The sequence below is a fragment of the Pinus tabuliformis genome, chromosome 5_2 (assembly GCF_031772625.1).
Source record: "Pinus tabuliformis cultivar Carrire ecotype Pingquan chromosome 5_2, CPIR1, whole genome shotgun sequence".
NCBI lineage: Eukaryota > Viridiplantae > Streptophyta > Pinopsida > Pinales > Pinaceae > Pinus > Pinus tabuliformis.
In genome coordinates, this window is record NC_142306.1 from 490013749 (window position 1) to 490036732 (window position 22984).

Here is a 22984-nt window from a genome sequence, read left to right on the forward strand (position 1 = left end):
TTTTTATATTAATAATTTACATTATAAAATAATCAATTTATACTTTCTATATATAATTTTGAGTTTTATTTTTTTACCAATATTTTGTTTAGTTATTTTTAGTTATTTTGTTATTTTTTTGTCTAATCCACATGAGAATATGAATTTTGAATCTCATGGTATACAAACATTTCATCATATGAATATCTCTAATTAAGCTTTTTTTATAGACATTAATTTTTGTTTCTTTTAAATATATTTATTTTTAAATTAAATATAAATATTCATGCATTTTTACAATGATATCAATTTTATTAAATATTGCACTCTATATTTTTAGAATTTTAATTATTTATCATAACCAATAAGACACTTATAATTTTTAATTTGAAAACTTTTTATCGTTTATCTATTTATTTATTTTTCACAAGTACAACATTGCATATTCCATATAAAGAATATACTTGTATTGTCAATACCGTATACATATGTCGTGTCACTTACAAGACAAATTTATAAAATTTAAAACGTATTCGTTTTTATTACACATTTTCTCACTATATCTAACATCATTTTTATAGTTAGTAACTTCTTATAAATGCCACTAACAAACAGGGTATGACAAATCTCAATAAACATAAACTCACATAACTGAAAGAAATAAATTATTTACCAAACTATTCAAATTAAAATTCTTTGACTTATATTCAATACACATTTAATTGTTATTTTAATTAAAATTTAAAATAATATTAATTTTTCTTATATTTATATATCATAAAATAATATATTTTATATAAATAATAAGAATTTATTATAATTTTCGTTCTATTTAAGTATTTTTTCCATTAAATAAATTTTACATTAAAATTTTATATTTATTATAATTTACATTCAATATTATGTTATTGTAAAATTTTGAAATTAAGATTTCACATTATTTCCGATGACCAATATATATATTCTTGTGTTGCACTTTTAGTATTTAAAAAAATAATATAGCTAATTTTTGTATTTTATATAATATTTGTAAATTTATATTTATTAAATTATTATTTCAAAAAAAAATATATTAAATTATGTGGATAAGAGTTTACTCTTAAATAATGAAAAATTAGTTTTTATTTTATAGTTATGAATGGAATATGTTGATATATTCTTGACATCTCTTCTATATTAATAAATGAAGTTTCATATATTAACTATTTCAATATTTTCTTTTGTAACCTAGAGGGACCCAGTAGCATGCCTGTGATAAATTAGCTTTACATTTTATAGTTATGAATGAAATATGTTGATATATTTTTGTCATATTTTATATATTAATAAATTGAATTTCATATATTAATTATTTTAGCATTTTTTTAATGGAATTTTATATATTAATTATTTTAGCATTTTTTTGTAACGGAGAGGAACCTAGGAACCTACTAGGAAGCTAAGATATGAACAGAGGGAATTGGAGCCTAGGTCTTTGGAGATTCAACGATTTTAGATTTCTTAGATTAACCAATTGCACTGCCCCTGAGACAACTATTTCAACATTTTTAAATTCATATTTACTTTTCATATTTATTTAATACAATTATGAATTTACCATACAAATAATATATATATATCTATATATATATATATATATATATATATATATATATATATATATATATATATATATAAATTATCAAATATCAAATAATAAAATATTAACTAACATAAATGATTAACATTATTAAAAAATAAATAATACAAATTACTAACTAAAAAATGATCAAACAACACATGAGCCCAATTAATATTCTCAATATTATGACAATTAATACTCTTAATATTATGACCACTTAATTGGATTATGCAGAATTAACATTTAAATGTGTGAGTTGTAATTATGAGTATAAAAACCACATTTCAGAAAATTTGCATAAGAAGTGTGAATTTAATCTTCATGTCTTTCAAAGTGTTAATTTTGAAAAGAAAACACATTGAAAATTCAGGTAAGAAAAATAAAAATTATTAGATTAATTAATTTGTGAATTTAGTCTTTATGTTTTTCAGAGTATTAATTTTGAAGAGAAAGCACCTTGAAAATTCAGGGAAGAAAAATAAAAATTATTAAATTAATTAATTTGGTGTATGACGAATAGATATAAAATTATAATTATAACATACACAACCACTTTCTGTCTACACTAATATGTGTTTACTTTTGGTGAGATAAGTACCAACAAAAATTTTAAATACTAATACTCTACACCAATAAGTATTTACTTGGTAAGATAAATAATTGTAACATATACAATTACTTACTCTACTAACTAATTCTACACTAATAAGTATTTACTTGGTGAGATAAGTATTAGTACTAAGTTTCAAATACCAATTTAAACCAGATTAAACACATAGTTTGAAAAATAATAAAATAGTTTTCTTTTTAAAAATTTCACAGTTAATTTATATTTATAACTTTTCTGAAATATATGGTTTTTCATTTCATAATTGAAATAAGAGGATTTTGTCAAGTAAAATATAATAATAATTTATATGTGTGGATGCTTTCAATATGTTTAAATACAAATTTATAAAAATGTATAAATTAAATGGTATGAAATATGAGTATCTTGTGAATACAAAGTAAGTCGACAAAAGACCAAATTTCATAGTATTATGAAGTTTCCATAGAACAAAAAACCCGTATAACTAAATCTTATTAAGTTTGGCTAAGATTTATTGTGATATTTTTGAAGTATCTTGTAGGTACAAAGTAAGTTGAGGAAGACAAATTTCACAGTATTATGAAGTTCCCATGGAACAAAAACCAAATTTCACAGTATTATGAAGTTCCCATGGAACAAAAACCAAATTTCACAGTATTATGAAGTTCCCATGAAAAAAACCAGTGTAACTGAATCTTGTTAAGTTTGGCTATGATTTATTGTGATGCTTTTGGAGGAGTCCAAGGGACCGCACTAGTTTTTCAGACAGCTAGGCGGCAAAATCGTCCCCAGAGCCTTTCCCCGAGCATTGGCACACACCGACTTTACTTTATTTCCAGTCGCTGAATTTATCTCAGCATTTGTCAAAGTAATTCCTGTGCACGCAACTGTGTTGCTGCACGAAAAGTTCACAGCCACATTCGTCGATGACGTTCCCTGTATGTTTCTATACGTGATATCTTGTATTTGTACTGCGGATGGCTGCACAAACAACATGACGCACAGTATTATTGATACCAAACAATAATACCAAACTTCCAAACCAATTTGTCTAAATATTATTGCAATATAACATAGTTTTTACCTCTATGCATTTAGTGGAGATCAGATGTCCGTAGGTGAAGTTTATATTATATATTATCGATCAATAAATAAATAAATATATATATATATATATATATATATATATATATAAACAATTATTTTTATATTACAATAAAATGAAACACAATAGTTTTTTTTTTAAGAGAATTTGTATTAACTTTGATGGTTGGAATTAGCGACGTTTAGGGTTATGGGGTCTCTCTGAGTTGGGTAAGATTTCCGGAATTACCAAATTCCGTAATTACGAATTCTTTAACTAAAGATGAAATTCTATGTAGTTACCAATTACTAACCCGATTGATAGTATTTAGAAGATAAAATAAATGAGAAATTTATCCTATATTTTGGAATTAATGTTGATGGCAACATCGATCGCAAGCACACATCCACGGACTTCAAAATGATATTTCAAGAACTAAACTCATATTAAGACTGGGAAAATATGGAAATGCCCAGAATGGTTAGTTGATCACCTGATTTTTACAAGGTAAAGCGGAATCGCAATAGTACTGATCAATGATAATCGGATTCTTAACCTCATGAACAACTATGTGCTCAAATCTGATATTTCGTGCATAGCCAGAACCGCCCTGTATATTTACAAAAGCATGAATTCTGTTATACCCATCCTAGATAATTCAGATTAATATCAATTACAAACTGCAGTTCATTGCCGCATCATCATGCACATTTCATGAGTTAGTTTTAAGATGAATAGAAATAATTAAAGGAGCCATACACCTGTTAAACCAACCTGCCAAGTCTTGATTCTGGCTCCGTTGGATGTTCCGTCAAAAGTGATGTTTTGGACTAGAATGTCATCAATTTTGGCTTTTTCTCCTTTCTTTCCCAGACTTCCAATGCTGCACAAAAGAAGAAGTACAATTCAGATTTCATCTTTACTGATTGTAGTCAGTTTCTGCAGGATAAGATTCAAAATAGTTATCTAACCTGATGCCATGGCCTGGGCCACACTTTATGTTTGTGATATTAATAGTAGATGATCCCGACGAAATGGAAATGCAATCATCCCCTGGTATACAGTATTTATAATCATAGTTAACAGAACCTTTTATGTTTATTATGTGTTTGCCAATCTGAACTTTAACCAAGTTAAATTAAGATTTGCACTTATAGCAGCTGCGGTGAGATAGATATAAGCTAGATGGATATTGACTGATTTATCATTAAGAAAATGGATCTCTGCTATGAATAAACAAATTAACGCAAACCAGTGAAATTACTAACTTCTAACCTGTCTGGATGGTACAGTTGTTTATTTGGGCATTCTTAACTCTTTGTAAATGAATACCATCAGTGTTTGGGCTTTCTGCAGGAGCTTGTATGTGAAGCCCGCTTAATTGGATATCAGAAGAGTCGACCACTACGAGATGCATTCGTTGGCTATTGACAAATTGCAAACTTTTTATCAAAACATTTGAACATCCACTAATAGTCATTGCCTGTAAGACCAACCCAAAATCCAAACAACCGGATGAGCACAGCCTCGAATTAAAATTTACAACCGGATGAGCACAGCTTCGAATTAAAATTTACAGAAAGATTAAAAAACCATTTATAACAAGGTGATCACTGCGTCTTTTTTCAAGCAAATAAACAAGGTAATCAAGTTAAGATTGCCGGCTGGAAACAAACCGGTGGAGCCGCATCCAAGCAACCCTGCACACAAGAAATTTGACGTGATTAATATAAATTGAAGGAGCCGGTTTATACTACTAATTTGTTGTTCAATGGTAAATGTTGGGTAGGGGAAAGATTGTGGATGATGCTTGTGAAAAGGCTAGAGGTGGAGTCGAACGCGGAAGAGATGGAATATTAGAGAGGATTGCGACAAGATTTTCAATGGGGGCTGACCTGGAGGATAAGAACCGCGTATGGAAGGAGATTGTCAGTGCCACGTGTCTATCGTGTATTGGGCAAATGAATGAAACCTTTTGTGTGGTTTAACAGGACCATCCATTTTTTAGTGGCCACATGTACACAACGGTGAGGTGAAACAGAACAGTTAAAGGGAACCCTTACTTGTTGGTTGTGCACCTTGCAGGATTTAGACCACCAATCCTGGCCTTGGCCATCAATGACACCGCCACCTTCTATGGTCAACCCAGATATATTATCAAATCGAATCCACTGTTTAAGTTCACTGCTATTCCATGCAGATTGTTTGGGTGCAATTATTCTTCCATTAATCTGCAAATTTATAATTTTAGCAAATAATTTAACATGGAATTTTCATCATACTGGACATCTATCATTTTAAAAAGCATACAATCCAATATCCAATTTTCTCACCTTTACTGAAATATGAGACTTGCAAGGGCCAAGAAACGTCACTGGCGTAATTAGACATCTCTTCCCCAATGGTACTTGCAACACTGCGTTGGAAGATGCCTTGCATGCTGCTTTCCATGCATTTTCGAATGCCTATAAATCACAAATGAGAAACAATACGTAGGTATTATAACAACAATAATAATCTAATCAAATTCTCTTGTTCGCGAAAGAAAAGATTTAACTAGTTCTCTAAAAGGAATAGGCACATATCTTTGGCAGTTACCAGAGAGCAAAAAAAGTATTTATTCCTAGTGCATGAATACTAAACAGATTTTAAGCGTGAAAATAAAACACAGGTAAAGACCGTGGGAGGGAATTTTCTTAAAATCTAACAGTTCTGTCAAAGGGAAGTTATTAGTTTAAAAAGGTGCTCGCGCACTGGCTCCCAGGATTAAAGATGAATATATGAGAAGTGCATCAAACTTTACGACAAAAGTATGAAATGAATATTGAATCTATATAATTGATTAAAAATTATTCACCGTCCGATCATCTTTTAAACCGCCGGCGTGTGCACCGTTGTCCATGACATTGAATATCGGTGAAGCGCTGGAATCACTTTTGCTCAGCACGTTTCTATGAGTAGCCCAACTTGAATCCACCATTAACAGAGCCATAATAGCAACAACTGAAGCGAATGTAATCTGCACATAATTTATTTGTTCAAAACGACTCGTAATCTTTTCACGCACAGAAAACAAACATTGTTTGCCAGGAATTACCACCAATTTGAAATCCATCGCGATAGTTCGGAGGTCGAACCCTCGTTGTAGCCGATAGGTGCTCGAAACTTGTTTCATGGAAGGTAGAAGAGCGGGGATTTTATAGTGCCAGAAACTTCTTTTTGGTTTGCTTTTTCTTCTTTCTACCTAAACCTTGATAGACTCGGGTTGGTCCATTTTATTTTTTCAAAACGCACTTTGGCCATAAAAATTGACTCAACTTGTGCTGCTGTAACATATTCAAATTCCAGAGGACAACGAATAGTTTGATGGTTATTCGGTTTTCGGAGCATTCATATTTGATTTAATCAATATTCCACGCCAACCGAATAATATCGAATCGAATGATGAAATTAAGCTACTACAAATGTTAAAATGATGATATCCCAGAGTCGTAGTACTTCCCCCGCAGTATGCGTGGCTGCTGAACAAAAATCTTTCCTAATAAGAAATATTGACTTGTGTATATGGATTGATGCACGTATTTTACGGACATTCTCATTCCATTTCCGATTCTTACGCAGAGACGGGGATGAGTCACTCTCTTTGACTAATACAGGAGATGTGGTCCGACCTGATACAGTCATGGGCCGTAGATTGCGTTTCTTCTTCATGTTTACCTAGTTGTTATCTGCATGTTTATATCTGTTATGCGCTACTTCTTTGGTAGTATTGTGCCAAGGGGGTATGTGACATAAATAAAATATAACATAAATGAAATTTAAGGAACAATGAAGAAATAATAATAAATAAAATGGTTAAGAATTGAATACTATTTAAATTAGCATAAATTTTAATAACTGTAAATTATAAAGGAATAAAATACAGAAAGTATAAAAATTTTCAATTACGTAAAAGTAAGGGAAGAAGAGCTCAAGAGAGAGGGATAATTAAAAAAAAAAGATAAGGTAAAAGGTAAAGGACACGAAGTTAGAGAAAACAGAGACTTGTAGCAAGGGTACTAAGAAACCCACATGTAAAATAATTATGATTTTTATTCTAATGTTTGAGGAAGAGATTTTTATTCGCTGAGTAGAGAAATGATAGGTTTCCAAAAATGACTTGTTAGAGTTGATTTGGAAATATAATTATGGAAAGTGTCAATGATATGTTTGAAACCTTTGAAAGATCTTCCTATTTTCCCAATTTAGGATTTTTCCACAAGAGAATCGAATCTAGTTTACACTAGGATTTATAATGGGGTCACATTTGTCTTTAGAAAGCTTGAAAGATTGTTTCAAAGTTTGATATGGTTTAAAAATGGTTTTAATATGTGTTTTGGATAGAACATTAGAGATCAAGTCAATGGTTCCTTGAATGTAGGAAAGAGGTATGAGGGAGAGGGGGACTAAGTGTGAAGGTATCTATTAGTGTGCCATCAAATTAAGATGAAATGAGGAGGTTGAGGAAATGAACCTAATTATCAATTTGGATGTCGATGGTAAATTAATTGATGGGAGAAAATTTATTAAGATGGTTGAGGAATGATGCATGGGTGAGTTTTCAATGAGGGAAAACCATGAAGGTATTTTTTACGAAATGATACCAACATTTGGGTTTATGAGGAAATCTATCTAAGGTGGCACCTTCAAAATGTTCCATAAAGATGTTAGCAATAAATAGTGATAAAGAATATCCCATGGCAATGCCTCTAGTCTTCTTATAGAATATCATTTTAAAAGTTATGAAAGTTGAGGAAAGGAAGATGCCAATAAGGTTAAAAGGTTTTTGGTTGAAAATATTAGAGATAATGTTAAGAGTTTTGGTAACTAAATTTTGGTGAATAAGGAGACAACATATAAACTTACATTAATGTCGTATTCCACTATCTGAAGATGTTGATTTGTTTTATTATAATTAGTAAAATATTTGATGAAGGAGGAGGACAAGGTCTAGACAAAAGTTTGAAGCTTATTCACAAAGAATCAAGAATGGACATGAGTGATTGTTCTTATAGCACCAATTATAAGCCTAAGAGGAGAATACTTATTATGAATTGGGGGAAAGGCAGGAGGGCGGGGCGCCGAGGGTGGGGTGGCGAGGGGGGTCTAGACAAAAGGTTGAAGTTTATTTGAAAATATTCTAGAATGGACATGAATGACTACTCTTATAGCACTAATTATAGGCTAATAGGAATATATTACTTATGAATTTTAGGTTATCCATAGATTCAAGGGGTTTGGGCGCTACAAGGTATAAGATGTATTTTTATATTAGGATGTAGGGAATATGATTTAATGGATTTGGTAAGTTAGCTATTAATGTATTTGATAGGATTCTTAGGGTGGGGTTTGTATGAAGAGGTTGATAAAAGGTCTAATAATTTAGATTAATAGTCACCAATATCAATGACAACTATATCATTTCATGTTTTATTTTTTAAGATAATTATATCAAGGTTTCTGTTGATCGAATTAATGGTCTAAAATCCATCTTTGGAATGATTCATTTTAGGGTATTTAGCACACCAAAAGATTCTCCCACAATCTTAACGAAATCCTTAGTCTTTTCATGTGTTAAAATATGATGAGAACTAAAGTATTTTGTAATTTAGTATGTGAAAGTATTACTACACATCTTTAATTGACAAAGACTCCATTTTCTGTATCTTTACTTACTAGTTATTTATAACTTAATTTTTATCTACAATCACCATATATGTTGCAAGTATTCTATGATTTCATTTACCCTTAAAACTTATTGCAAGTATTCTATGATTTCATTTACCCTTAAAACTTGTAGAGAACCTTCTTGAGTAAACCAGGAGGTCCTTATTAGCTTATCACCTTTGGTGTTGATTTCTTTACATTTTAAGACTTAAATACCTAACCCCTTTTTAATTTAGCACCTTCAATATATTCCCTTGAATTTGGCTCTAATGTGCAATTTCTGCTCATTAAACCTTACTCTAGTCATTGTGATATTATAACATGGTCAAGATTTTATATACATAGTTTTCTTCTTCCCGTCGGTGAATGGTAATTCTCAAACATGGCTTATTCTTGGACACTTGAACATTTGAATCGATATGTGAATGGACTCACGATCATTCCACGTGGCCCTCCAGGTATCGCTCCACTTCACGACGATCATAAGATCATCACATGATCTAAGGTGACGGCTCTTGGACGCTTGAAAATTTGAATCGACATGTGAAGGGACTCACGATCATTCCACGTGGCCCACCTGGCCCTCCAGGTGTCGCTCCACTTCACAACGATCATAAGATCATCACATGATCTAAGGTGATAGCTGGGATTTATCAGAACGATTTTACGACTGAGATTAATAGGTTTTGAAGGATTAGGGTACACTACATTATGGTCCTTTCATTTCGTTCGTTCAACCTCTGCAGTTTCGCCTTGTTCTGCAACTATTTTCTTTGTATTCACTCAAACTTGGCCTGTCCTTTCTCTGTTCTACAACGGAAGGTCATTACTCCTTTAAGGTCATTCCTGTGAGATCATAGTTCATTTTTTATTTTCTCTTTTGTTGGTTAATTCAATAGTGTGGACTAATGACAAGATGTCGACCACAAGAATATGACGGTGATCCAGGATTCCTTGAACATATAGTTGCCAAATTTTTGTCTCATTGTTGTAAAGTGGATTTTGATGTTTTAACCCTTCTAATGTTCTTCCTTTTCGGGTTTTTAGCTAGGTTTTCAAACCCATGTCGGCTTCAGGGTTCAATATCTACAATTATTTACATTTCTTTAACCATCTAACTCGGAATTTAAGTTGATGAGGTCGATCGCTTTCCTCTCCATGTCAGCTAACACCAAACCTTATTTTGCTTGAATTTCGTTTGCATGAAGTAAAATTCCTCTTCTACTTTTGCTAATTCTCCTTTTTCTGATAGGTTGAGCATGTCTCGGAGAAAATTGGCAATAACTAGATGAGGGTTACTTATACTAATTTGGTAATCTTCGAAACTTTCACAAAATTATCGGAGTTCCGTCATGTAATCTTCGAATCTTTCACAAAATTATCGGACTTCCTTTATGTAATCTTCAAAACTTTCACAAAATTATCGGAGTACCTTCATGTAATGTTCGAAACATTCCAAAATTATCGGAGTTCCTTCATATATATTTGGTTTTGTAGTTTCTTTATCCTTAGAACGGAGTCTTTCCATCGTGAGAGAATACCAATAGGTTCTCCTACTGAGCTATGATTTTGGTACTAGAGTTAATAGGAAATAATAGGCTATTTCTTCTACAACCCAGTATGAACAGATGTGTAAATTTGTCTGTCCATCTTTATTTTTTAAAAATAAAATTAAAATAAAGAATTATGTTTTAATAGAAAAATAATGTCAGTGATAATTAAACAAAAAAAAATATGTTGTAAAGTAATTAGAGTAAAAAGATATGTGAATTAGAATTTTAGATATTATATTTTTGAAAAATATTTCAAGAAGAGATTTAAATAAACTATTTAAAGATCTAGGTTAACTAATTTATGTCGATATCAACTTCACACACACATATAAGTTGGTATGGTTAAAATTTTTATGTCCTCCTATATATACTCTATTTAGCATTTAAAAATACAATTTAAATAATAAAAATAACACATTAAATTTTTCACTCTAAAAAAGTTTGCACATGAAAAAAAAATTGATCCCTCTCCTCTCATATTATATCTATACTTAAGATGGATCTATACTCATGCTAAGTAATGATTATAAAAAAAAATTGACCCTCTCCTCTCATATTATATCTATACTTAAGATGGATCTATACTCATGCCAAGTAATGATTGTATTTCTTACTGTTTTTTTATGTTGTGAATACCCCCAGGACATAAATGTCTACGTATATACATGACCTAGTTACAATGCTTGAAACACAGGTAGGACATGACCACTATCCCTCCTCCAAACACTACACGTACTCATTTCTTCCCTCTCTAAATTTCTCCCAAGTTTATCTACAGGGTTATGTTTCTTTTTAGATGTTTGACAAGGTGTTTATACATTTCTCTCTAGAGGCATTACTTCGCCTTCATTGTTCCAGAACTATTGGCCCCATCATGTAATTTTCATTCCCGTATGTCACACCTGGCTTTAATTTCGTCTAGGATGCTCTTTCCGCTGTGACGTTAGATATGATTAGATTCTTTGGTGGTTGATGGGTGACCTAGGTGTTCATCCCCCTATGTCTCTTTCAATAGAGACTCATATATTAACTTTATTGGTAGACTGGGGAATACCGAAATTATAAATAGATTGGGACTTTCACTTATTTTAAATGTCGAGTTTTTTTGTCGTTGTGACATTTTTCCAATTATACTTATAAATACCAATTGTCTTTACAGATTGTCTATCATATAATTATGAAATATATTTATGAGTTTCTCTTAATTACAATATTGAATACATATTTTTTGGGTTTGTATCATACTGTATTTCCTAGAATTTTTATTCTTTAAATATGTTGATAGATAATTTTGATATGTTATAATTTTGGTGGATAAAGTACATGATACTTGGCTATTTCATCCACATAATACAACTTTGTTATCTATAAGAGATTGTTAATTTGTTTTTTTTTGGTGTATGTTTTTCTTTTTATTTTGTAAGCTTTATATTCAAACATTGAATGAAATATTCTTTTTATACATCATGTGGTAGCCATATATCAATGTCCCTATTTACCCACTACTTCAAGGAATGCGGGGAAGGCTATATCCCCATCAACTGAACCACTAGTCCTCGTTCCGCAAGCTGAATAGCCCTTGTTCCGAACTAAGAAGCATTATTCTCTACCTTTAGAATATCCTCAAGCTTTTTGACAAAGCGTGAGGGCTTCGTCTTTTGGAATTTTGGCCCATTGGAGATCAGAGCATTGAAGGCAACAATATTAGGCACTGATGGAGGGGGTAGGGAAGCAGGGCCACCTGAGCTAGTGGCCATCGAGCTACAAGAGACCCTCTGAGCACTGCAAAAATCGTCATAGTCTTTTTCTTCTTTTTTAGATGTCCCCACATTTCGAGTAAGCACTTCACCCATAATTAGGGGATCCAACTAATTTTTTTATGTGATATTATAATTATAATTATGGGGAAATAGATAATTGTTAGAGTAATTTGGAGCAAGGTTTAGGAAAGAGTGAATATTAAAGTTGATTTAGATGGTTGCTTAAGGTCATTAAGAAATAGTTTGGGTTTTTAATATTTTATTGGTTTATTAGGGTTTTTAAATGTATTTGTTTGAGGATTTGATGTTAACGGTTCAATAAGTTGTTGTTGTTGTTGTTTTTTTTTTTTTTTAAGTAAATGAGTTCAAAAGAGCATAGTCTAATATTATAAGTTTTTCTTTCTTTTCACGAGTATATTTTTCAATCAATTTTGGCTAAGGTCTAGCCAAAAATGGTTGGAATGATAAATCTTGGTTTTTCAAGGTTCGCCATCTGTTTATGCATTAAAAAATTCTTTTAGAGCAGTAAAAAATAACAATCTCACCAAGAAATGTATCACCAGATTGTGGGGAAAAGGGTAAAAAAGTAGAATAGTACTTAGCCATTAAAAGGGGTCTTGGTCAGTTTTTTTTTTAAAACAAAATAAGGTCATTTAATTCAATATGCACTCATCTTTAACTTCACGATTGAGTTAATATTCTTGCATTTTTTAGTCTTTTACCATTATTACACCTATATGATATCCTGTTATTATATTATAAAATGTAATTTTAGCTTCTTATTATGGATGTTTTGTGAATTATCAACATCACAAACACTTCTTCCTAGAAATATCTCCTTTAGTCTATCCTTTGTATATGTACATTGCTTTTCACCTTTCTTTTCAATTATAGAATTTGGTTTTACTAAACCTTTGTGTTACCTATGTGATAATGATATCTTTCATTTCACGGTCAATATTATCTTAATCAATGATATTATAGTAATCTGATCTCTGTTGATTTTTTGTGCATGTTCCCCATGAGACGAGGGTGCAAAAAAGCGGGTCTTGAGCAAATCAAAGTTAGGTGAAAATATTAATATCAACTTAAGTATTATTACATGTTTGATGAATTAAAGAAAGACACTAGAGTTGGATATCCTATCAAATTGTTGTAGCTCCAAGAAGCCTTTCGGTGAAAAAGGAACGTGATGATGGATCATTTCACCAAAATCATTTGATGACTTCCAACAATAACAACAGGAACTTCGACAAGAAATGATTCCAAAGGAATGAAACTCTTTAAGGTAATTTTGATATTGCTTTGTTTGAAGGAAAAATATATGTAAAAGTTTTGGAAGATTATCTTTTTGTTCGTAACTTTTTCAATAGTGAGACAATTAACTTCACACTCTTGAATTCCCTTCCTATGTCAAACACCAATGGGGTTCTTATTTTGTGCAACGTGCTAGATATAATTCTAATGCATGTGAAGAAAACACACTTGGAAAGATTTTGTTGATGCCCTTAAAGAGTATTACCTATCATGAACTATGAAGATTAATATTTGAGTAGGGTGACCATGCACTAGGTAAAGATGAGGATGCATCAGAGTACACTAACACCTTCCATGCCTTTCATTTAAAGATGGGTATTAAGTACTCTTAGTGGCACTTGATTCTTAAACACTGTAATGACTTGCAGAATTACATCCAAACAAGTAAAGTTTATGATCTTCTCTTCAATAGGTGCCACTTACCATTATGACGTTAAGATTAAGAAAAAACATCAATAGAAGGGTAAGAAAGAGTTTGGGGCTGGAAATCAATGATAACAAAATAATGTTAAAGGTGGCCTTAACTCTTAGAAAAAAGGACATGTTGTCACTGTGACAATGACCCTCCAAAAATTTTTCCTAACTCAATTTTGGAGCCTACGTAAACTGTCGTTCCAAGCTATCTAGTGTCGTCACGTTGTCTGATTTTCTATTCTTACATTTTCTCTAAGTGTCACATCCTCCTGAGTCAATGTTTTCTAAGTGTCGCCACCTTACCTTTATAAGTGCTTGTGTTATCTTGTGCAAGGATAGGTGAAGTCATAACTTTCTTGACTTATTAACTAGCCTTATTCGCCATGCACACACACAAAAAGAAAACAAAAGCAAGAAAAATCACTTTTAAAGCAAAAGCGCACTTCAAGATCACGAAGAGTTACTGTCTTGAGCGCACTCCTTCGGGATGAACAACTGCGCCCTCCGTGGAGTGCACTCCTTCATGCTCAGCCAATGCACCCTCTCTTGAGTGCACTCCTTCGACACTAATACATGCACCCTTTTAAAACTCATGCATGCACTTTCTTGTTGCATGTGGGTGCACTCCTAGAAAATTGTTTCCCACTTCAATTCGCTTAACTAACTCATTCACTCGTCGACAAGTGGTGAGCATGCATGGAATGGATTTTCATGTAATATCTTAATAATCAACCTCGTTAATCATTCTTTCTCATAATCATTCTCATGTGGGTTTGGTGCACATCTTTGGATCAAGGAGCTCTTCATTGATCTTCATTCCAAGTAAGTTTTGCATGTCGATTCTATTGATTATCGTGGGTGTTTTTGTTGTCGATCTTGCTTTCCTTGCTGGCATTTCACTTCTTTTCAACTTCTTTACTGGCTATTCAGTACATTCTTGCTCCTACAAGTGTTAAATTGTTGTCGCAGGTTGTGACTCTTCACATTCTTTAACTCCTCATATTCCAGTCATGATTGTGACAAAATCTATAAGAACTTGTATATATTTCCTCTTAGCATTTTTATCATTCTATCTCGCTTCCTAACTTGTCCTTGAGCCTTTCAAAGATAGAGTGCACTCCTGGAAGATTAAGCTTGATTATCTCAGAAAACTGCGCCCAAAAAGACAAGTTTTCTTCAATAGCGCACTCCTTCATCACAAAGAGCTTCACCCTCCTTGAGCGCATGAGCGCACCCTGAAGGCTTGAGTGTTTCCCCTTCTTCTCTTCAACATGCACCCTTGCCCACTCTTTTTCCTCTTGAGCACATGAGCGCACCTTGAAGTCGTGAAGCCTAACCCCTTCATCTCTTCGGAGTGCGCCCTTGCACCCTTTAAGCCTCCTTGAGCGCATGAGCACACCTTGAAGGCCTGAATGATTCTCCTTTGTTCTTCGTTAGTGCACCCTACGCCCTTGATTCTCTGTCTCTTGCTTGAGTGCATGACAACACCTTAAAGCCTTTAATGACCCTTAGAATTCCCTTCGTGCTCTGAGAGTGCGCCATCCTTGTTTTTCTGTAGACTTCTTGCCTATACAGGTAGTTATGTCACGTTGTTGATACGTTTATACTCTCAGCTACATTTGATGGCTCTTTGAATATGATTTTCTAAGTTACTGCTTGTAATAGATAAAAGATTTCTCTCATCGAGAAATTGCTTACCTGGGATGTTCTCATCAAACGAGGTTGGTTTGTGCCAAACAAATTCCTTCTACGCAGAGGAAAATTGTGTTTCACTTATTTGTCCATTGTAGTTATGTCGATGAGGTTATTGATATCATATGGAGAATGTTTTGGTTGATTGTTTTAGATTTTGGTTTTTGGATAAGTATGTTAACATTCTCCAAGGTCTTCCCTTTTTATTTTCAAATTTCTTATGGATAGCTTAGAATCTATATATTTTATAGGATTGGTTCATGCCTCCTAAACCTTGTGCAACCAAGATCATCTCTATTTCTATGGACTTTTGATCAAAACCAAATAAATCACCCACAAGATCTCCTCAAATTCTTGAGTTGGATTATGATGTGCCACGCGGTGTCTTTACGGGGTCATTCAAGGTTAGTTGCCTCATTGTGGGTTGAGTGTAGTTCTCCATTTCAGTCATTCACATTTTATGTATTTCATATATGCCCTATGCTATGGGTCCAACAATAATGTTGAATTCATTGCTCTCTCGTTTCTTTGCGAATTAAAATATAATTTAAAATTTTACCTACAATTAAATAAAAATATATAATGAATGAATGTTATATTTATTATTTAATGTTTCACATGTGCCACTACCATGAACATGGATAAGTTGGGGATTGAAGTTGCGATTTTCATACGAGAAATGTCTTTATAGATTACCTTGTTACGAACTAGTTTACACTCGAGAGTTGTTGACATGATTATTGTTAAATTCATAGAAGAACATGTAAATGTTGACATGATTATGGTTAGATTGGCAATAGAATATGTCATGTCTTTATAGAATATGTAATGGTTTGTGAAAAAACACCTTAACATTTTGGAATTTCCATTCTGGAAACTAAAATAAAATATCTTATAGCAATCATCCGCATAATTCGATGCGAGTGTTCCACCACTAAAAGTGATTCCATTTAATAAGAAATAATGCTATTTTAAGATTGGAAAAATGCACAATCTTAGAGACCAACTACCGTGTCTGTTTCTGAAATGTACAACGCAACCACCATGCGTATTCATTTTTATTCATTTGGACAATTCGCACTTTTAAAATAATTTCTCCTCCTTTTCCGGTCATAATGAGTGACTCGTTGACTCTAATAAGGAGTTCAGAAGTTTTGAACGAAATCAAAACAATTCTCATCACCAATTCTTTTTAATATTTATAAATAATTTTTTTTTTACCAATCTCTTCACCAATTCCTGTTTCTAAATTTTTTTGGCATTTGAAATTAATTTGCAAGTAGTTCCACCATCGGTGATTCTCCGTCGTGGAACAACTGTGGCTTTAAAAAAGCAACGCCAACCGACTAGTCGTATTTGTGCGTTTTGCGGGGCGTGTACTGCCACGTCAATCAACAGAGCAAGCGAGAATTGGAATGTGCATGCAGTTACCACAAACTGAGAATTGGAATGTGCATGCAGTTACCACAAACTGAATACGAGAATTGGAATGTGCATGCAGTTACCACAAACTGAGAATTGGAATGTGCAGGCAGTTACCACAAACTGAATATGAGTGTGAATCAGAATTGAGAGTTCCCGCATTTACCGAAACCAGTCGTGGACCAGGACCAAACTTGGGAACCAATTAGCAGACTTTCATGGAAAATACAAACGCCCGACTTTCTTAGACTGCGCCCGATTCCTTATAGTGCGCTGTAATCGTGTCAAACTTAATTCTTCAACTCTGAAATGAATGCAATTTTTGTATTTTACGTCTCGAGCGCTCAAATTCGTCATTGGAGCCCTATGGCATCGAATCTGTTTTCAAAGACCTCAACCCAACTTCTAAAATTCCTCCTCCGTCCACGCATACCACGCTCTGTGCGCGCGTCCGTTCACGGTAACTCACATTTTTCCGCACAATCAAACATTTCCTTTGTTTAAATTAAAGGTAAATTTACACAAGGATATGTGATCAAATGATGGAAAAAAAATTACAATTTGTGAAAATAGAAATAACATAATAAAAAAAAATGAAATAAAACAAAAAACAAAAATGTAGTAACTAATAAAAATGGAAGTTACTAAACAACCTATAATAAAACTTCAACCAATCACTTCACAAATAAATAAATTTAAATTAAAAACCTATAGATGGCATAAATATTTGGTCAAAGACAAACTAATACCTAAGCAAATTTAAATACTAAATACCATGTTTGCAGGGGTATAATAAATATGTGTTGATTTGGATGATATGTTTAAACTATATTAAAAAACTAATTAATGTTTATTATAACTATTAAAGTAAAACGTTCCTAACTATATTATTATTATTATTATTATTATTATTTATCTTTTCACTTTATTTAATCATAATAGAATAACTAATTAATATTCATTTTCATTATATATATATATATATATATATATATATAAACTTAATTTTCATTTTCAGTAGTTCCTCCTGATCTGAGGATTGTTGTGATCAGCCTCTACTAGACTGTCACTGTCAAAGTTTAAGACCAACAAAAGGTGGACTAAACATATTAAATGCAATATCGTGGTAAGCAGGGGGTCCCCTATCCCCTACGATTTTTTCCATTTTTATCCATAAGCTTGAGAAGTGTCTGTAATGTCCCTTAATAATAAATAATAAATATTAAATAATATAATATAATATAATATTAAATAAATAATAAACAATAAATAAAAAATAGTAATAGTAAATAAATAATAAATTAAATACATGCTCTAAATAAATATAAATAAGAATAAACAGAAAAATAGTAAAAACTAGTAAAGCTAAAAACAAAATAAATAAAACAAGAAAGCAGTAAAAATCAATAAAGCTATCAAAAAAGTAAAAACAAAATAATAAAACAAGAAAGCAGTAAAGTTGCATGTTGACACATGGAGTGTGCGCATGTGGTTCCCCTTCCAATGTTTGCTCTATTTAATAGATGAGGAGGAAGACGAGAGGCATTCCATCATTCCATCATTCCATCATCCATTCTCTTGGGAGAATAGTGTTGTGAGACAAAGGATACCCTAGCAGTAGTATGTTGATTAAGGGCTCGGGGGTGGCTAGTGGTAGCAATATTTTGTGCAACTGAACCTTCGGTTGGGTGAAGAGTCGTCCCCAAGACTTTGTTGCAGGTAGCAGAATGCAACTAGCGATCATCTAGCGTTCCACAGGTAAGTTGTTTTTCTACCCATATACTTTTGAAATTAATGTTAACTAGTTGATAAATTGCTTGTTGATTATAAATCGCTTGATTAATCTAATTAATTATGTGTTGTTATTACGGGGTTGTTACATATGGTATCAGAGCTAGGTTCAACTCTTAGGACCTATAGACATTTTAATGTAGAAAACTTCGATCTAAATGATTTTAACCAAGAAAACAAAAAAAATGATGCTTCGATCATATAACTTTCTATTCAACCATTTTTACGGTCCTGCATAGCAAAATAAAAGACAAAATAATATAAAGGTGTTTTCAATTGATTGCCGTGAAGAAAGCTATAAAGCAAGGGAAGATTTGCACGACATTAAAGTTACAAAGCAAGGTAGGACAAATTTAATGACATTGACCAGTCATGTAAGCATGTGCAGCTGTCTGAAACTTTAGTTTTTGATGCAAAGGGGATTGACTAAATGTTGACAATATTAAGAATTTCCTAGATGAAATCATGACACAACAGTATCACCAATCGCAGCAGTGGTATACTTATTTCAGTTTGCAATGCTTTCTCTGTAGCCTGTGGATTTCTGTTTGTCACTGAGAGTTTTTCTATTTACCCCGTGGTAGTGGAGTCACCTACCCTAGAGCTTAATCAGAGGAGAAGCATTGTATTTATCTAATTATTCAACTTCCTCGAACTTTTTGTGGGACTCCTTCCCTGTGTTGCATTCATGTCTCTGATCTTCTATATCGGTATAATATCTTGCTTTATGGAGATTTGATGGGAGTAAATGGAATTGCTTTTTATGGAGTTGGCATCGCTTAATAGTACTGGTAGTCCTTAAATTCCCTTTATATCGATTGGCAAGTAGTCTCACTAAGTTAAAATATATGGAGGCTTGATTAATTCGGGCCTATGGGGTTTTGGTGTTTGGAATGGATAGGCAAGTAAAATCATTTGTGTTTAAATTTTTGGAATATTCAATCTCACTTGTGTTCAAATATCTGGAAGATTCAATCTCACCTGTGTTCAAATTTCTGAAAAAAGAATCACCCAAATACAAGCAATAAGAAAACAAGTCCCACTTCATCTTTTGAGGAATAAACCCCATGTAATATATTCCCCTCTCTAGAAGTTTCCAGATTTGCCAAATGTGCTTCACTAGTAAATACGAAAGTAGCATCTTCATGATATTCTTTACATTCTTCATTTGGGGGACAAAAAAAAAATAGCTTCAGAGTAGAGCCTGTTAGCAATATGCAATCCACTAATCTCTTCTTGCAATTTTCTGAGATTCAAGGCATGCTGTCCATTTTCATTGCTAGAAGAACACAGTTGTTCTCCCTTAATCAATTTTGAATTTGATCTGGAAAGTCTTAACTGCTTACTATGATCTGCATGTTCAGAAGCAGCTTTCTCACACAAATTCTCAATGACATAGTTATCAATGTTTTTTTGGATATGTTCAGTGTAAATCTTGCCATAACTAGTGGATGACTTTTTCTCTGATTTATAAAATATAGAGATATTTCCCCTCTGCTCCTCATTTCCTTCTAGGTATTTCGGAGTGCATTCTTTACTTGTTTTTTCTTCAAATTAGCTATGGTTTCCACTTCTTCCTTTTCATAGTAATGGCACACGCCAGACTGCTCTCCAACTTCATATATCTTTTTCCTTTCAAGAAAGCTAGCGAAAGGTTTATTTTCATGATGATGGTATGAAATCTGAATAACTTGGTTTTCATGAACCATTTGTTGGCTACTAATAATATTTGTTACATCCTCTGGGTTCTCTGTAGCGGGAAAATTACATTTTTCAACCTGGATTCCTCTATGTTTGGCTTTGCTACCAAGAACCTTTGCCCGACATTCCCAAGAATAGCCCCATCCTTATCCATTTTTTAATTGATGATTCACTATCATTACAGGCATAGCATGATGAAGGATGTATTTTTATTTTCTTGGATATTGTTTCTTTGCCTACCCTTGTTATGGAAACCACTTTCCCATTAGTAGAATCATCCACTTCCTCTGTAATAGAAACTTTCAAAATGGAGATTGATTCATTATGAGTTGATTTTGTTCCATTCTTATTTTTTTGTTAGGAGCATCAAAATCCATTATCGAAATGTGAGCAGAATCTGTATATTGCTTGGAATTCCCAATATTACTTCTACATAAGAGTTCATCATTGCTCCTATAAATACGCTGAGAAATATCAAATTTCTTTCCTGGGTGAACCTCTATGTTTTTGGAAGGATCCGCTGAATAATGTCTGGGAGTCACTGATGATATTTTCAGATCAAACACTGATGATATTTTCAGAAATCAATTACAAAATCTCTACGGCTATCAAAGTTTGAAATCAGCCTATAACAACCCTGAAATTAGCATAGTATTCAGGGTGGGGTCACTCCTAAATTCATCATGAATTGCCATAGTAGACAGGCTTTGTTGAATGTGCTAATTAAGGATGCCAGGTAAGATCAAATCAAAATGAGAAAGTATACAAGAACATATAGAATTCACCTTACCGAGATCAAAGATTCATGATATTAAAAATCGAAACAATGTCTCCAGTTTTATTGTTAACATTTGCACTGCTTGGATATTATTTTTCTACATAAGAAATCAACTGATGGTTTGTTCATAAACAAGAGCCTGGAATTTGTTTGTGAATGGTTACAAGACCTAATGCCTTTTTAAATTACATAAATTTAAAATGATAAAGGGCATGGGCTTCCATTATTTTGAGATGGGGCATAACCATGTGACTCGGACTTAGGAGCCCCAAGAAAAGCCAAAAAGCAAGAATATGAATGGGACCAAAAATCTTGGAAAAACTTGGCAATTAAGTAAAACTCAAGAAATTCTTAAAATAGGCAAATACCTATCAAAGTATCCAAATCTATAAAATGGTCAAAGTAAGTCAGATACAGTAAAACTCATCAGAAGTTGTAGTGTCTTGGTCAAACCATCAAACTCATTAAGTCTTCGTGAGTTTGACAAGATTTAACTAAAATTTTGTCCAAATGAACTAACTCAGCTCATTGATTCAACTCTTGTTTCAACGGATGGAACAAAGGATGATGAAAATGTTAATGATTATTAATATGTGCATAGGAAGATACAATGCAGTACAACTCTCATACATGTTCGTAAACTAAAATGTCACATAAGAGGATGAAGTAAAATATATATGATAAGATGTGAGTTTTCAATATGTTTTTCATCCCCCAAATTGGCTTCTTCTTGAACTTCTAATACAATAGCATATTGCATCAGTTTCAAATATGTTTCATAGTACCTATGGTTTTCCAGACAGCAAGGAGTGAGGTGATTAGAACTGCATGAAAATGTCAAACTTACAATGCCAGGTGACTCATATTATTGATTACAAATGTTGCTTTAGTTACATCAATGATCATACACATCCACCTATCTAATTCTCCACCTGTTTAGGGCAGTTTATTCAATGTATACTATGATGATATCAGTTTGGCTGAATGGTCCTGCTTGAAATGCTAGCAAGTGAATTTGAATATCCATGAAATCTCCTCTATGAATTTAAATGACAAATATGAGGATTTTTGGAAGAGTCCAAAAATCTAATGTTATATCCCACTTATTTCCTGTTATAGATCCAATTTACAATACCTTGCATTTCGTGTTTCATATTTTTCTTACCCATTCATTGATTGTGTTTCCCCAGTAAGATGTACTTGCAAGTCGCAACACAAGAAGTGGACACATTTTTCAAGACTTTATTGAAATTCTCACAGCTACCCTATGCAACTCTGCTTCCTCTCTCCGAAATCTTACAAGAGAAATGAAATTTGATGCCATGCCACTTTAAAATTTCCTTTTTTTCCACTTTAAACTTCCAATTTCCTTTTTTGAGCGTTGATAAGTAGTAACATTACTTATAGCTAGACGAACAAATAACTTGATCTCTGTTTTCTCATATATTGCTTAAAAAACGTCTATGTGATAGTGCTTTTCTTTATTCCATATTCCATCTTCCACTATGAAGGTACTTAAACCTACATATAGAGCTGATAGAAACTATACTTTTTAGGCTTAGTATTACAATAGCTTC

General features: G+C 32.6%; 1 protein-coding gene across 1 annotated transcript; it reads right to left on the reverse strand.

Moving 5' to 3' along the window:
- Nucleotides 1-2942: 2942 nt before the first annotated feature.
- On the reverse strand, nt 2943-6388 carry LOC149159839 (putative polygalacturonase At1g80170). Its single transcript, XM_089434438.1, has 8 exons — nt 6131-6388; nt 5607-5738; nt 5313-5504; nt 4549-4756; nt 4245-4326; nt 4048-4156; nt 3767-3883; nt 2943-3170 (listed from the first exon to the last, which is right to left on the reverse strand). Exons 1-8 carry the CDS (start codon nt 6386-6388, stop codon nt 2943-2945), a joined length of 1326 nt encoding a protein of 441 aa, XP_089290564.1.
- Nucleotides 6389-22984: the final 16596 nt, after the last annotated feature.